This window comes from Scyliorhinus canicula, chromosome 12, assembly GCF_902713615.1.
Source record: "Scyliorhinus canicula chromosome 12, sScyCan1.1, whole genome shotgun sequence".
In the NCBI taxonomy this organism is placed as follows: domain Eukaryota; kingdom Metazoa; phylum Chordata; class Chondrichthyes; order Carcharhiniformes; family Scyliorhinidae; genus Scyliorhinus; species Scyliorhinus canicula.
In genome coordinates this window covers 15,830,082-15,846,798 of record NC_052157.1, presented here as the reverse complement: position 1 = coordinate 15,846,798, position 16,717 = coordinate 15,830,082, and the positions used below count along the sequence as shown (strand labels likewise).

The 16,717-nt window shown below is 49.7% G+C and overlaps 1 protein-coding gene across 4 annotated transcripts in view; it reads left to right on the top strand.

Moving 5' to 3' along the window:
• The window catches only part of LOC119975227 (EGF-like repeat and discoidin I-like domain-containing protein 3), a 119,629-nt gene that overhangs the window by 81,138 nt on the left and 21,774 nt on the right, over nucleotides 1-16,717 (top strand). For all 4 annotated transcript variants that reach the window (XM_038814861.1, XM_038814860.1, XM_038814859.1 and 1 more), the window contains 2 exons: nucleotides 11,197-11,310; nucleotides 14,515-14,696. In XM_038814861.1, coding sequence (XP_038670789.1) covers nucleotides 11,197-11,310; nucleotides 14,515-14,696 — 296 coding nt within the window. The remainder of the gene's footprint in view (nucleotides 1-11,196; nucleotides 11,311-14,514; nucleotides 14,697-16,717) is intronic.

Here is a 16,717-nt window from a genome sequence, read left to right as displayed (position 1 = left end):
CGCCAACGGTTCAATCGCCAGTGCGAAAAGTAGGGGGGATAGGGGACATCCCTGCCTGGTCCCTCGGTGGAGCCCGAAATACTCCGACCTCCTCCCGTTTGTCACTACACTCGCCGTCGGGGCCGAGTAGAGCAGCTTCACCCACTTAATAAAGCCTTCCCCAAACCCAAACCGTTCCAACGTCTCCCACAGGTACTCCCACTCCACCCTATCGAATGCCTTCTCCGCGTCCAGCGCTACCACTATCTCAGCCTCCCCCTCCACTGCCGGCATCATAATTACATTCAGCAATCTCCGCACGTTCGTGTTGAGCTGCCGCCCCTTCACGAACCCCGTCTGGTCCTCATGGATTACCCCTGGCACACAATCCTCTATTCTAGCTGCCAGGATCTTTGCCAGCAACTTGGCATCCACGTTCAGAAGCGAGATAGGCCTGTAGGACCCGCACTGCACGGGGTCTTTATCCCGCTTCAATATCAGGGAGATCAGAGCCTGCGACATTGTCGGGGGCAGAACCCCCCCCCTCTCGCGCCTCATTAAAGGCTCGTACCAGTACCGGTCCCACCAAGTCCACATTTTTCTTATAGAATTCCACCGGGAACCCATCTGGCCCCGGAGCCTTCCCCGCCTGCATCTGACCTATTCCCTTGACTAGCTCCTCTAGCCCTATTGGCGCCCCCAGCCCTTCTACCAGCCCCTCCTGGACCCTTGGGAACCTCAATTTGTTTAGGAAGTCCTCCATTCCCCCTCTCCTCATCGGCGGCTCAGACCGATACAACTCCTTGTAAAAATCCCTGAAGACCCCGTTCACTTCTTGCCCCTTCTGCACTACCTTCCCGCCCCTCTCCTTCACTCCCCCAATCTCCCTAGCCGCATCTCGTTTGCGAAGCTGGTGTGCCAGCATCCTGCTCGCCTTTTCCCCATACTCATAAACCGCGCCCTGTGCCCTTCTCCACTGCGTCTCTGCCTTCCTGGTGGTCAGCAGGTCGAACTTGACCTGCAGGCTGCGCCGTTCTCCCAGCAGCCCCTCCTCTGGTGCCTCCGCATATCTCCTATCCACTTCCAATAGCTCCCCCACCAGCCTCTCCCTCTCCTGCCTCTCCTTTCTTTCTCTGTGCGCCCTTATGGAGATCAGCTCTCCCCTGATCACTGCCTTCAGGGCCTCCCAGACCATCCCCACCTGCACCTCACCCGTGTCATTCAAGTCCAGATAGCTCTCAATGCTCTTCCGGACCCTTTTACACACCTCGTCGTCCGCTAACAGCCCCACATCCAGCCGCCACAGCGGGCGCTGGTCCCGCGCCTCCCCCATTTCCACATCCACCCAATGTGGTGCATGATCAGAGATCGCAATGGCCGAGTACTCAGCTTCCCGTACCCTCGGGATCAGCCCCCTGCTCAACACGAAGAAATCGATTCTGGAGTACACTCTATGGACGTGGGAGAAAAAGGAATACTCCCTCGCCCTCGGCCTACCAAACCTCCATGGGTCTACTCCTCCCATCTGCTCCATGTACCCCCTCAGCACTTCTGCCGCTGCCGGCCTCCTATTGGTCCTTGAGCTCGATCTGTCTAGCCCGGGGTCCAGCACTGTGTTAAAGTCCCCCCCCATGATCAAGCCCCCTGCCTCCAGTCCCGGAATGAGGCCCAATAGGCGCCTCATAAAACCCGCGTCATCCCAGTTCGGGGCATATACGTTGACCATCACCACTTTCTCCCCCTGCAGCTTACCCTTCACCATCACATACCTACCCTCCTTATCCGCCACCACCTCCTCCGCCACGAACGACACCCTCTTTCCCACCAGAATCGCCACCCCCCGGTTCTTTGCGTCCAATCCAGAGTGGAACACCTGTCCCACCCACCCCCTTCTCAGGCGAACCTGGTCCACTACCTTCAAATGGGTCTCCTGTAACATTGCTACATCAGCCTTCAGTCCCTTCAGGTGTGAGAATACCCTTGATCTCTTGACCGGCCCATTCAACCCCCTCACGTTCCAAGTGATCAGCGGGTCGCGGGACGACCCGCCCCCCTCCCCTGCCGATTAGCCATGTCCTGTTCCCTGCTCGCCCGGGTCGACCCTCCCCTTATGACCCGCTCCCCATGGCGATGTCCCCCTCCCCCCACCTCTCCAGTCCTCCACTTCTCGTTTCTGGTCTTTTCAGCAGCAACCCGGTGTCCCTCCCTAACCCCCCTCCCCCCCCAGGCTAGGACCCCTCCTAGCCGCGATGTACCCCCCATTGTACTCCCGTAAGTCAGCTGGTTCACGCTGACCCGGCTTCTCCTGCCACACTCCGACTCCCCCCGGCTCGGGGGGGGGGGGCCTCCCCCCCCCCTTGCCACTCCTCCCTGGCCCCGCTCCAGCGCGGGAAAGGTGCCATTGCTAGCCACGCCCCGCACTCCTCCCCCCCCCCCTCCTCTGCCCCGCGCGCGGGGCAGAGGAGGAAAGCCCGCGCTTTCGCCCTGCCACACCCCACCCCGCCATCTTCAGTTCCACCCCCGTCCCCGTCCATGCCTGTAAAGAACCCCCCCTAGGAGCCCATATCCCCGATCTGCTCTCCCCCCCCGTCCCGCCTCCCCAACTTAACATTATAAATAACAGATAAATAACAAATAACAATGTACTTAACAGTCGCCCTCTACCAAACAGCATAAATAACCATAAATAACCATGAATAACCACAATAACAATAACTAAGGGAAGTTGGCAAAGGGGGAAAAAACATCAGAAGAAAAACCACAGCAAGAGTTCAAAATCCAAACAAAGAATTCAGCTGAAAGTACCCGAGCGGCCAAGGCCGCCAAGTATCCCCTGGGTCTAATTCGAGTCCAGTTTCTCTTCCTGTACAAAGGCCCACGCCTCCTCTGGGGACTCAAAATAGTGGTGTTGGTTCCTGTAGGTGACCCACAAGCGCGCTGGCTGCAGCATTCCGAACCTGATCCGTTTTGCATGTAGCACCGCCTTCGTCCGGTTGTACCGGGCCCGCCGCTTTGCCACCTCCGCACTCCAGTCCTGGTAGACCCTCACCGTCGAATTCTCCCACTTGCTGCTCCTTTCCCTCTTGGCCCACTCCAGCACTCTTTCACGGTCGCTGAGTCGCTGGAACCGCACCAGCACCGCCCTCGGGGGCTCATTTGCTCTTGGCCTCCTAGCCATGACCCTGTAGGCCTCTTCCAGCTCCAGGGGCGAAGGGACGGCCCCTGCCCCCATCAGGGAGCTCAGCATTTCTGCTACATATCCCGGGAGGTCTGACCCCTCCAGGCCTTCTGCCAGGCCCAAGATCCTCAGGTTCTTCCGCCTCATTCGGGTATCCAGCTCCTCAAAACGGCTCTGCCATTTCAGGTGGAGTGCCTCGTGCACCTCTACCTTTCCCATGAGGACCGTGGCCTCCTCCTCCCTCGCAGTCATCTCCTGTTGCAGCTCCCGAATCGACGCCTCTTGGGTCGCCTGGGCTCCCATCAGCCTGGTGGTCGTCGCATTCATTGACTCCAAGAGCTCCATTTTCAGCTCCGTAAAGAAGCGCAGGAGAGCGGCCTGCTGCTCCTCCGCCCATTTCCTCCATTCCTCGGGTGCACCACCGGCCGCCATTTTGGTCTTCTTCCCCCGCTTTTTTTTGGGAGCTGCTGTTGCTCTTTTTACCACCCCACTCCGGGTACCGACCATAAAGTTGGTCTGGTTCTCTTCAGGGAGCCTTCCCCCACCGGGATTTGTCCTTACAGCGCCGTTGGGGCCCTCCAATCGGCCCGAAAACACCTTTGTAGCAGGAGCAGCCAAACGTGCGACTTAGCTGGTCATAGCCGCAACCGGAAGTCCCCTAAATTGCCCCTTAATTGGAAAAAATGAATTGGGTAAATTAAATTTATAAATAAAAAGAATTGGCAGTTAGTGTGAAAAGCGTGCTGAGAGAGGCTCAGTGCAGAAGGCGATGTGTTGGGTAGCACGCAGATGCCACATAAGTGACGGTAGGCGTGGGCATTTCCTTTTAAAAAAAAATGTAAACTACCCAATTCTTTTTTTCCAATTAAGGGGCAATTTAGTGTGGCCAATCCACCTACCCTGCCCATTTTTGGGTTGTGGGGGTGAAACCCACGTAGACACGGGGAGAATGTGACAACTCCACACGGACAGTGAACCAGGTCCGGGTGGGGAAGCAGTGCTAACCACTGCACCACCGTGCCGCCCACACGGGTGGGAATTTCCAAAGAGCTGCCTAAAGGCTGACAGCTGCTGTGGAGCTGTCTCGGGGAGGTGCAACGTTGGTTCAATGAAGTTTACATATAACACCTGAACCCTCAAAAATCATCTTTTATTTCATTTCATCCCAGACATTTTATCCTGGATCGAGTATAAAGTACAAACGTGAAGTCCGCCAACCGTAAAGGTGCATGGACCATGTAAAAGCTCGAATAATTGCCTCCTTACTGGGCTTAATTCTCCACTTATTTGTTGTTGGGCACGCTTCCGACTCCCATGCGCGCCTGCCGACCATAATGTCGCACACAAGCGTGAAGACATCGGGACACGTGCCTGACGGCTTCTCGCGTGATTTTGGGATGGAAGTGTGACTGCTTATGCATCATAAAACTCTGGCCTATGTTTTTAACATGAAAATGAGTTTACTGGAACCTCTATCTCTTCGCTTACTGTCAGACGTGGTGGAACTTGCTACCACAAGAGTAGTGGAGGTAAGCAGTATAGATGTATTTAAGCAGAGGTTAGACGAGCACATGAGCAAGAAGTGAATAGAAGGTTATGCTGACAGGAGAACATGAAGTAGGGTGGGAGGAGGCTCATGTGGTGCGTAAAGGCTGGCATTGGTTAGCTGGGTTGATTCGTGTGCTTTTGTGCTATAAATTCTATGTATTACTGGGAAGCAACAAGTAAAATAAATAAATCCATTATGTGAATGTCAGGGAGATTTTTACTCGTCCCCAATCTTTCACACTTCACCTCCCACAGACTGTCAGCAGGAAAGAAAAATGAAAGATTTACATTCATGAAACGTCTTTCACAACGTCAGGACATCCAAAAATGTTTTACAGTCATGGAAGTACTTTTGAAATGCAGTCACTATTGTAATGTCTGGGCCATGACAGTTAACGTGAGCGCAGCAAGGCCCCACAAAGGGCAATGCGATCTTCTTTTTCTGCCCAAAGGCAGGTCCGACCCAAAACGCCACGATCTCCATCAACGGTAAGACAAAGAGGCAGGTCTCGAATCCAACCCAGCTGGAATGGGCGATCAAACCCTGTGCTGTTGGCATCAAACAGATCCACAACGCCTCGTTCCTCCAACCGCCCCCCCCTTCTCCCCCCCCCCCCCCCCCCCCCCCCCCCCCACCACCACCACCCCTAGGAATCAAAGTTGCTGTGGCAACATACATGCAGATTATACCCTGGTGCTATGAATATAGATGGTAGAGGCTCCAATGTCTTTCCACCTAGGGGAACCATTAATAAAATAACTAATAATTAGTATGACAGCTCTCATTCGGAGCTGAGCTGAATCCCTTTGTACCCCTCAGATCTGATAATTCTTTTGAGAGAGATTCTTTGAGGATGAGTTGGCCTTTGTTCTTTTCAAATGGAACTGAAAAAATAACTGGTTCTGCATTTGAATACACAAATCTGTTATACTGTAGTACTGATTCTACTGCTCCCTCCCTGCCCCAGAGAGGAACACAATCTCTGTAACCTATAAGGGATTATCTGCAATTGATGCCTACAGGGTGTATATTTCTTCCTTTCAAGCAGTGGTTTACAGAACGAGGTATTTACAGTGTGAAGTACCTGAAAGGCCCAATTTACATGATGCATTATGTTCAGGGAGAGATGGTGGCATCGTGGTTAACACTGCTGCCTCACAGCGTCAGGGACCCAGGTTCAATTCCTGCCTTGGGTATCTTGTGTGGAGTTTGCACTTTCTCCCCGTGTCTGCGTGGGTTTCCTCCGGGTGCTCCGGTTTCCTCCCACAGTCCAAAGATGTGCAAATTAGGTGGATTTGCCATGCTAAATTACCCCTTTAGCGCCCAAAGGTTAGGCAGAGTTGCGGAGGAGTGGGCCTAGATAGGATGCTGCTGCAGACTCAATGAGCTGAATGGCCTCCTTCTGCGCTGGTAGGGATTCTATGAGGATAGCTATGGTCAAATACACTCTTCACTCTGAGATTCAAGTGCATGTTTGTAGTTTTTGTCTTTAGAATCCCCGCAGATCATTGTCATGTGAGAGTTTCCAAACTCCCAAAAAAACATGCTTTGAAATCTTCTCTCGCAGTAATGCTTTACTTAGTGGTTTGCATTCCAAATTCCAGTCCAGGTTGTCAAAATGACACTTGTTAAAAAAAATAATTTTTATTGAAATTTTTACAAAATATAAACATCTTAACTCTATTAACAAACAACCGTGATAACACCCCAAGAACAATACCCCCCCAACTTCAAGAGCAACTTCAAACAAAAGGAAAAAGAAAAAAAACAAAAGATCACCCAAACAACAAAAGGGAAAGAGATAGCACCCGCCACACCCCACAGACCCATGTACACAGTTCTCCCTCCCCCCAATCCAAACCCCCCCCTCCCCCTCCCCCCCCCCCCCCCCCGGGTTGCTGCTGCTACCGGCCTATTTCCCTACCGTTCCGCCAGGAAGTCCAGGAAAGGCTGCCACCGCCTGAAAAACCCTTGTACTGATCCTCTCAGGGCAAATTTCACCCTCTCCAATTTAATGAACCCCGCCATATCATTGATCCAGGCCTCCACGCTTGGGGGCCTGTGACTCTAAGCTAGAGTCACAGACAGACTCTCGGCGGTTGTGGCAAGGACTAAGCAACATAACGGGCTACAAAGCGAAGCCGAGCAGTATCTCTGGCAGCAGTGCACCCCTCCCCGATGAACTTAACGCATTCTATGCTCGGTTTGAGCAGGTAACCAACAACCCGCTATCGAGTGCCCCAGCAACCCATAATTCACCCATACCCACCATCACAGTTTCCGAAGTCAGATCGGCCTTCCTGAAAGTGAACCCACGGAAGGCGATGGGCCCGGACGGGATCCCTGGTCGTGCACTCAGAACCTGCGCGGACCAGCTGGCAGAGGTTTTCACAGACATCTTTAACCTATCCCTACTCCACTCCGAGGTCCCCACCTGCTTCAAGAAGATCACCATCATACCGGTACCAAAGAAGAACCAGGCAACGTGCCTCAATGACTACCACCCAGTGGCCCTGACGTCAGTTGTAATGAAGTGCTTTGAGAGGCTGATCATGAAGCGCATCACCTCCATACTCCCGGAACACCTTGACCCACTCCAATTCGCATACCGTCGCAACCGGTCCACATCAGACGCCATTTCCCTGGCCCTACACTCATCCCTAGAGCATCTCGAAAACAAGGACTCCTACATCAGACTCTTATTTATTGACTACAGCTCCGCCTTCAACACCATAATCCCAGCCAAGCTCATATCAAAGCTCCAAAACCTAGGACTTGGCTCTCCACTCTGCAACTGGATCCTTGACTTTCTGACCAACAGACCACAGTCAGTAAGAATGAACACCAACACCTCCTCCACAATAGTCCTCAACACCGGTGCCCCGCAAGGCTGCGTACTTAGCCCCCTACTCTACTCCCTGTACACACACGACTGCATGGCAAAACTTGGTTCCAATTCCATCTACAAGTTTGCTGACGATACGACCATAGTGGGCCGGATCTCCAACAACGACGAGTCTGAATACAGGAGGGAGATAGAGAACTTAGTGGAGTGGTGCAACGACAACAATCTCTCCCTTAATGCCAGCAAAACTAAAGAGCTGGTCATCGACTTCAGGAAGCATAGTACTGTACACACCCCTGTCAGCATCAACGGAGCCGAGGTAGAGATGGTGAGCAGTTTCAAATTCCTAGGGGTGCACATCACCAAAAATCTATCCTGGTCCACTCATGTCGACGCTATCACCAAGAAAGCACAACAGCGCCTTTACTTCCTCAGGAAACTAAGGAAATTTGGCATGTCCACATTAACCCTTACCAACTTTTACAGATGCACTATAGAGAGCATCCTCTCGGGCTGCATCACAGCCTGGTATGGCAACTGCTCGGCCCAGGACCGCAAGGAACTTCAGAGAGTCGTGAATACCGCCCAGTCCATCACACGAACCTGCCTCCCATCCATTGATTCCATCTACACCTCCCGCTGCCGGGGAAAGCAGGCAGCATAATCAAGGATCCCTCCCACCCGGCTTACTCACTTTTCCAACTTCTTCCATCGGGCAGGAGATTCAGAAGTCTGAGAACACGGACGAACAGACTCAAAAACAGCTTCTTCCCCACTGTCACCAGACTCCTAAATGACCCTTTTATGGACTGTCCTCATTAACACTACACCCTGTCTGCTTCATCCGATGCCAATGCTTATGTAGTTACATTGTATATCTTGTGTTGCCCTATTATGTATTCTCATGTATTTTCTTGAATTCTGTTCAATTCCCTTTTCTTCCCATGTACTGAATGATCTGTTGAGCTGCTTGCAGAAAAATACTTTTCACTGTACCTCGGTACACGTGACAATAAACAAATCCAATCCTTCCATTGGAGCAAGATCCTCCGCTGGGCTACTAGGGACGCAAAGGCCAGAACACCGGCCTCTATCGCCTCCTGCACTCCCGGCTCCACTGCCACCCCAAATATCGTGAGTCCAAAATGACACTTTTTTAAACAAAACTGCTCCACATTTAACAGTCTAGGATTTTACACCAACCCCGTTAGGATTTCTTTGTTTTGACTGCTTTACAAACTGTTTACAATTGCTTTCATGCTTGATTCCCAAACTGTATTAAAATAGTATCAAATGTTTCATTCACCTCTGTAGTCTGCTGTCCCACTTTAAATCTAGTTACTTCAATTGTTACTTTAATTCAGGGGACTGCCATTAGCTCTCTTTCCCCTTGGTTTCTGTGGCAATTAGCACCCGGTTTCCCTGGGTTTCTGTGGCTGTGACTCATCTTCCATTCTCACTCCACAGTATAAATATTCCCCACATTCTCTGACTGTTAGAGTTGACAAAGAATCATTGAAACGTTAGCTCTTTTCTCTCCCTTCAGATGCTGCCAGACCTGCTGAGATTTTCCAGCATTTTCTCTTTTGTTTCAGATTCCAGCTCCGCAGTAGTTTGCTTTTATGCCACATTCTAGAAATGTCTTCACTCATGTCCAGACCTTTGTAATTGGAGTTTAGTGAGTTAGATGTCTTTTAAATGTATGAAAGATGCTGCCAATGTTTTAATCTTACACATTACTTACTATCGATCAATGGAGCACTTTAGGGAGGGAGACTACTGGAAAAGAGATTTCCGCTTATCACAAGGTGCAACCGGGACAAGGGACCAATGCAGTCTTGTTTCAACAGCCCTGTACGAGAAATTCAAACCTTGTTCTTGATGATTAAAATATTCATAGCTCAGACATTTGAACATTAAGTGATGTAATGAGATTGAAAGCTAATGATTTGAGAATGATCTTATCAAAATTAGTGTAAAGGATTCCTGCAGCATCCCTAGAGTTTTGTAAATCTAATGGCCTCTGAATATATTACAGTAATTGAAAAGCACACTAACTTTTTTGGGGAAAATTAAGCAGTGAGTGGTTTATCATAGAATTTTTTAAATCATAGAATTTACAGTGCAGAAGGAGGCCATTCAGCCCATCGAGTCTGCACCGACTCTTGGAAAGAGCACCCTACCCAAGGTCAACACCTCCACCCCATCCCCATAACCCAGTAACCCCACCCAACACCAAGGGCAATTTGGATACTAAGGGCAATTTATCATGGCCAATCCACCTAACCTGCACATCTTTGGACTGTGGGAAGAAACCGGAGCTCCCGGAGGAAACCCACGCACACACTGGGAGGATGATAGTGACCCAAGCCGGAATCGAACCTGGGACCCTGGAGCTGTGAAGCAATTGCGCTATCCACAATGCTACCGTGCTGCCCGATTATAGGACATTACAGCACAGTACAGGCCCTTCGGCCCTCGATGTTGCGCCGACCTGTGAAACCAATCTAAAGCCTATCTACACTATTCCATTATAATCCATTTGTTTATCCAATGACCATTTAAATTTATGTAATCTCTCACCCTTACCTGAAACTGAGATTAAGCACTTTTCTGAAGACTGCAATACAGAAGTGGTAATTTGCTTTGTTTGGCCCTTGTTCCGCACTGCATTCAATCACTATTTGCCGATGCGCTATTTGTCAACGTACTCTGTCGATTATTCTTTTTGCCGTCTATCAACGTACTGTGTACGTTCCTTTGGCATCAGAAAAATACTGTCCACTGTACTTCGGAACATGTGACAATCAATCAATCAAATACAAACCTGGGCCATTTTCAACATTTACCACTACCCGCGACCCCAGGCAAACTTGAGGCTCTATTTGTATCTTTGTTCCTGTTCACACCCTGTCTTGCTGTGGGATGTTGTTGAGTTGGGATCATGCTAGCCATTGTTTTCCACCTGGGAGAGATGATAGGAATGCAGCCTCAGACCTTTAGTGAGGTTAGATCAGATCACCTACTGTATTCCTTTTAATGGCTGATCAAGTCGTTTCTGGAGAGGCCACGCCTGCCACAGGTGTTATACATGAAGCTTTCCCTTAACGGCGGTGTGGGATGCTGGAGCCTCCTTTGGCATTTCCAATACAACATGTCATGTTGGTAGCAAATTCGTGCCCACGGATGGTGTCATGATTGATGTTAAGGGCTTTCATGTATTGACAACATCCTTAACTTGGAGCTTTCGGTGCCCCGCTGTCACTTGGCATGGGATACCTCCCCCTATTCTTGCGGATGAGGCCCTCTTACATCCTGTGGACATGACTAACCCGGCAAAGCCTTTATCCTTCATCCCTGAATTCTCTTCGTACCCAAAAATCTATCGAACTCTATCTTGAGTATGGCCAACAACAGAGCACCCTCAACTCTTGGTTGCAAAGATGGGTTTAAATAATAGTTAAACATTTGGAGAGAAAAATAGAGAGTGATTTAGGGAGGGTATTCAAGATAGTGGGAAAGAATATCTCAATGCCGTGTTTCTAATGCTGGGGCAAAGAGAGAGTGAACTGGTTGAAGGTTGCAGTTTGTGGTGTTTTTAGTAAGAGAATTGATACTAACATATTCTTCCATCTTTTCTTTCAGATGTCGATGACTGTTCTTCCGAGCCATGTAATAATGGAGGGCGGTGCGAGGATCTGGATGCAGATTTCTCATGCGATTGCCCCTCTCCACATGTGGGGAAAAGCTGTCAGTTCAGTGAGTATTTGTGCGATTCACCAGCTCATAACCTGCATGTTGGGTTTGGCATTGGGTAGGCTTGTGGGTTGAGCACTTGTCTTTTCATCTCTGGGACCTGGGTTCACATCCACGCCAAACAGAGGTGTGTACAGTATCTCTAACCACGGCTGCAGGAAATGGGACTGAATTTACAATAGAAATGTGTCATTTAGGGTTAGGGTTGGGGTCATGGATGCCTGAATCACAAAAGCTAGCATATAAGGCAGTAAGTAATTCGGAAAGCAAATAGAATATTGTTGTTTCTTGTAAGGGGAATTGATTACAAATATAGGGAAGTTATGCTTCAGTTGTATGGGCCATTGGTGACACAGTGGGCTGGATTCTCCGCTTCTGGGGCTATGTCCCCATGCCGGCGTGGGAACGGTGGCATTTTACGCCAGACAAAATAGGGCAAAATGGCAACCGATTCCCCGTTTTGCCGGGGGCTAACAGCAAGGCAGCATAGAGCACCCGGCTCCAGCTGCTAATATGCCCCGGAGAATTGCCGAGTCCGTGGCCGCGCATGCGCACGCGGCGGCCGCGCATGCTACATGGCGGAGGCCGCCCGTGGTTCCGGCAAGCGAAATAGCGCGCTCCTTTGGCCGGCTAGCAAGCCCTGGACCACCCTCCACAATGTCCCCGATTGCCCCTCCCCCGACTGTGGCAGCGCCGGACTGAGTCCGCGGCCGCCACGCCACGTTCCCGATGGATGAGACCATGGGAGACCCATGCTGTTGGGAACTCTGCCGGTCGGGAGCGGAGCATCGGGGGGGGGGGGGGGGGGGGGGGGAGGAGCCTCAGGCAATGTCCTGAGGTCGCTGATAAGTGGCGTGGCGTATCCCTAGAGTACGTCGCTTTGGAGGGGGCAGAGCATCGCAAAAACAGCACTGCCCCCGATTTGGTCGGGAACTCGAATTCTCCGGCTGGTCGCCAAACGCCGACCAGAAAATCTATCTGGATTGTACGTACACCCAGAGTTCAAAAGAGTAAGAGGTGACTTGATCAAAACCATTAAGTTCCTGAGGGGTGGGTTCCACGGTGGCTCAGTGGTTAGCATTGCTGCCTCACGTCGCCGAGGACCCGGGTTCGATCCCGGCCCCGGGTCACTATCCGTGTGGAGTTTGCACATTCGCCCTGTATCTGCATGTGTCTCACCCCCACAGCCCAAACATGTACAGGATAGGTAGATTGGCCATGCTAAATTGCCCCTTAATTGGAAAAAGAGTTGGGTTCTCTAAATTAAAAACAAAATCCTGAGGGTATTAACAGGGTGGATGCGGAGCAGATGTTTCCTCTTGTCGGATAATCTAGAACTAGGGTCACTGTTTAAAAATAAGGGGTCGCTCAGTTAAAGCAGTGATGAGAAGAAATTTATTCTCTCAGAGGATCGGGAGTCTGTAGAACTCTCTTCCTCAAAAGGCAGTGGAAGAAAAGTCTTTCAATATTTTTAAGGCTGAGCTAGATAGATTCTTGATTAACAAGGGGGTGATCGGGGGAAGGCAGGAATGTGGGGTTGAGGTTACAATCAGATCAACCATGATCCTATAAGGGGCAGCATGGTGGCGCTGTGGTTAGCACTGCTGCCTTACGGCGCCGAGGTCCCAGGTTCGATCCCAGCTCTGGGTCACTGTCCGTGTGGAGTTTGCACATTCTCCCCGTGTTTGTGTGGATTTCGCTCTCACAACCCAAAGATGTGCAGAGTAGGTGGATTGGCCACGCTAAATTGCCCTTAATTGGAAAAAATGAATTGGGTACTGTAAATTAAAAAAAAAACATGATCTTATTGACTGGCGAAGCAGGCTCGAGGGGCCGAAGGGCCTACATCTCCTCTTAATTTGTGTCTTCATCTGAATCCTTAACCAGCTCAGAAAGGGGACACAGGGGGACCTTTTCTGGTACAGTTTAAGATTAAGATCAGTGGTGGCTTGTAAACTTGAGGGATGATACCTGATATATTCAGGTAAGTTTCACAAAGTCAAAAACAGATGAAAGAAGTAATTCAGCCCGTCAAACTCATGGTTCCAGATAAGATCTATGATTCTCACTGTCTGCACCCGCCATCCCTCCCATTCTCCATTTTGGGAGTCATTGTTGCAACAAAATAGAGGGAGATTTATGCTGTATTTAACTTTCACTGTTCTTGACCTGGAACTGGGTGGTTAAGGTTTAATATCTTGCAGCTGACATCTCTCACCTCGTGCACCAAGACAACCCTGTTCCTGATTAATACCGAGTGATTCCTGCTCAAACGTCCGCCTGACTGGATGTCAATTGAGGACAGGGCGAGCCCAGCTATCATGCCCTCCGTTGCCAGTCAGCATGCTGCCACTCAGCAGCTCGTCTCCCAAGATGACAAATTGACTGAGGTACTGGAAGGCGGTCGGCACTTGCGGAATAATAGAATTGTACCCCAACTTCAGGGGAGGAGGGGAGACATTTTGGATAAGCAACATCCAGCTAGTGGCTTGGAAAAGCACAAAGTCTCTTTTACCTAGTTTTTGTGCGATCATGTAAATGCTGTTCAATGAATCAGACATCTTCTTCCAATTTATTGTGGGAGTACCTGACACCACACACACACACACACTATATGTAAACAGCTGCAGCTCTCTCACCTGCACATTCCTGTTCTGAATGTAGTCTGATCAGAAAGGAATCTGCCCTGCCAATGGGGGTGGGTTTACTGAGACAATGAGGTTGTTAACTTTGCGAGCGATTGGAATGCGGAGCAGTCTGTTTGAAAAACTCACTGTTAGCCTTGCCTTTGTTTATCCATTCTGTCTGGAAATTCAGGTCACAGTCTGCTTTGTTTTGCCCAAGAAAAAGTGAGTGATTCCCTTTCCCAGCGTGGTAGCAAGCCATACAGACCATCAACACCCCCGGGTCGGATGTTACATTGATATCCAGATTTGTCACGTTGGTGCTACTTAATCTTAATTTGTTCCGGATCCTCAAAAATTCTTCCCTACCCAAGTCTTTCCCTTTTCCCGTCTCATCTGCTTGCTTTCCAAATCCAGGCTGGGGACTTGTGTGATCAGCCACGCTTCCACCTGCCCAAACTATTCAAACCTGCTGGGATAACGCGCCACAGTCTTTGGCCCTCTTTCAACTGGGATTGTTAATAATTTTAAGAAGTCTCACTCCCGGTTGTTCACCGGTTTCCCTTTAACGTCCTTGTTACAGCCTGTGAAAATCCTTTGGGGATGGAGGGAAGATCGATAGATGACCATCAGATCAGTGCCTCCTCAGTACACCTTGGATTTCTGGGTCTGAAACGCTGGCGCCCGGAGCTGGCACGGCTCAACAACAGGGGAATTGTGAACGCTTGGAGTATGGCAACCTTTGACCTTAATCCCTGGTTTCAGGTACTGAGTTTTAAAAAAATAATTCCACTTTTTTCCTTTTCTCGTTCATGGGATGTGGGTGTTGCTGCTATGGCCAGCTTTGTTGTCCTTCCTTCATTGTCCTTGAACTGAGTGAGCTGCTTGACCATTTCCGAGGGCAGTTAAGAGTCAACCGCATTACTGTGGATCTGGAGTCACATGTAGTCTGGACCGGGTAAGGATGATAGATTTTGTGGTGATATGCCTGTGCACAGTTTTATATATAGTTGTCTATCAATGTATACAGTTCTCGAAGTGACGTCCAGCCAGCTGGTGGCGATAAAAATCTTCCATGTCACTCAAGATATCCAGTTGGAAGTAAGTCGTACAAGAGGATAGTCACAGTAGAAGTAGCTCCAGGAGAATTCACTGAATTCATTTATTTTGTTACCGTTGGTGCCATTGTTCAGTAGTTATTTTTCCACAAGATCATTCTATTAATAAAGTATCCTACTAGTCAAAGAACTAGATGTCCTGTGTTGATCTTCACTATGGCCAGAACACAGAACATAACACATTTCCGCCTCAAAAGGATATTAGTGAACCAGATGGGGATTTTACTTAAGTGTGCAAGATTGCGACAAGTTTTGATAAGGTAGAAAAGGAATATCTGTTCCCATTAGCAGATGGTTCAAGGACGTTGAGAAGCACGTGAATGTCCCTGGGAGGGTGTGGCGGACATTTTCCAGTTGTTTTCAGGGCTGCGGGATTTTAATTACATGGTTAGGTTGGAGAATCCAGAATTGTTCTGGGAGCAAAGGAGATTGAGAGGAGATTTGATAGAGGTGTATAAGGGAAATTGTTCCCAATTGCTGATCGTACAAGGACAAGAAGACACAGATTTAACATTTTGGGCAAGGGAATTGGGAGGGAAGTGAGGAAAAACAGTACTTACGCAGTGAGTCGTAATGGCCTGGAACTTACTGCTCACATAGTTTGCAGTAGGAAGCAGAGAAGATCAAGAAAGAACTTGGGTCAGCACTCTGAGGAAAATAAACTTTCCGGCCAACAAGGTTGGAGCGGGGGAGAACGGCTGGATTGCTCTATGGAGAGCTGTCATGGACTGATGGGTCGAATGGCCTCTTTTTGTGTCCTAAATACTCTGAGGCTTTAATGGGATTACAGAAAAACCTCAAACTGGGGCAGCACAGTGGTGCAGTGGTTAGCACTGCTGCCTCATGGTGCCGAGGTCCCAGCTTTGATCCCGGCTCTGGGCCACAGTCCGTGTGGAGTTTGCACATTCTCCCCGTATTAGCATGGGGTTCGCCCCACAACCCAAACATGTGCGGGTTAGGTGGATTGGCCACGCTAAATTACCCCTTAATAAAAACAAAAAATTAAAAAAAAGAAAACCCTCAAACTGACCAAGTTTTGTTGGTAGACTTGACACTCAACATGTTCATCCAATTGCAGGGCAGCAACTAACAAAACCAATAAAAGGTTGGGCTATATCATCAGATAGTAGGGTACAAGTCTTAGGAAGTTACCATCAAACTATATTGTCATCTAGGGCAGCACGATGGCGCAGTGGTTAGCATTGCTGCCTCAAGGAGCACGGTGGCGCAGTGGTTACCATTGCTGCCTCAAGGGCAGCACGATGGCGCAGTGGTTAGCGTTGCTGCCTCATGGCGCCGAGGTCCCAGGTTCGATCCCGGCTCTGGGTCACTGTTCGTGTGGAGTTTGCACATTCTCCCCGTGTTTGCGTGGTTTTCGCCCCCACAACCCAAAGATGTGCAGGCAAGGTGGATTGGTGATGTTATATTGCCCCTTAATTGTAAAAATGAATTGTGTACTCAAAATTTATAAAATAAAAAGCATTGCTGCCTCACGGCGCCAGGATCCCAGGTTCGATCCCGGCCCTGGGTCACTGTCCGTGTGGAGTTTGCACATTCTCCCCGTGTTTGCGTGGGTTTCACCCCACAACCCAAAGATGTGCAGGGTAGGTGGATTGGCCACGCTAAATTACCCCTTAATTGGAAAAAATGAATAGGATATGCTAAATT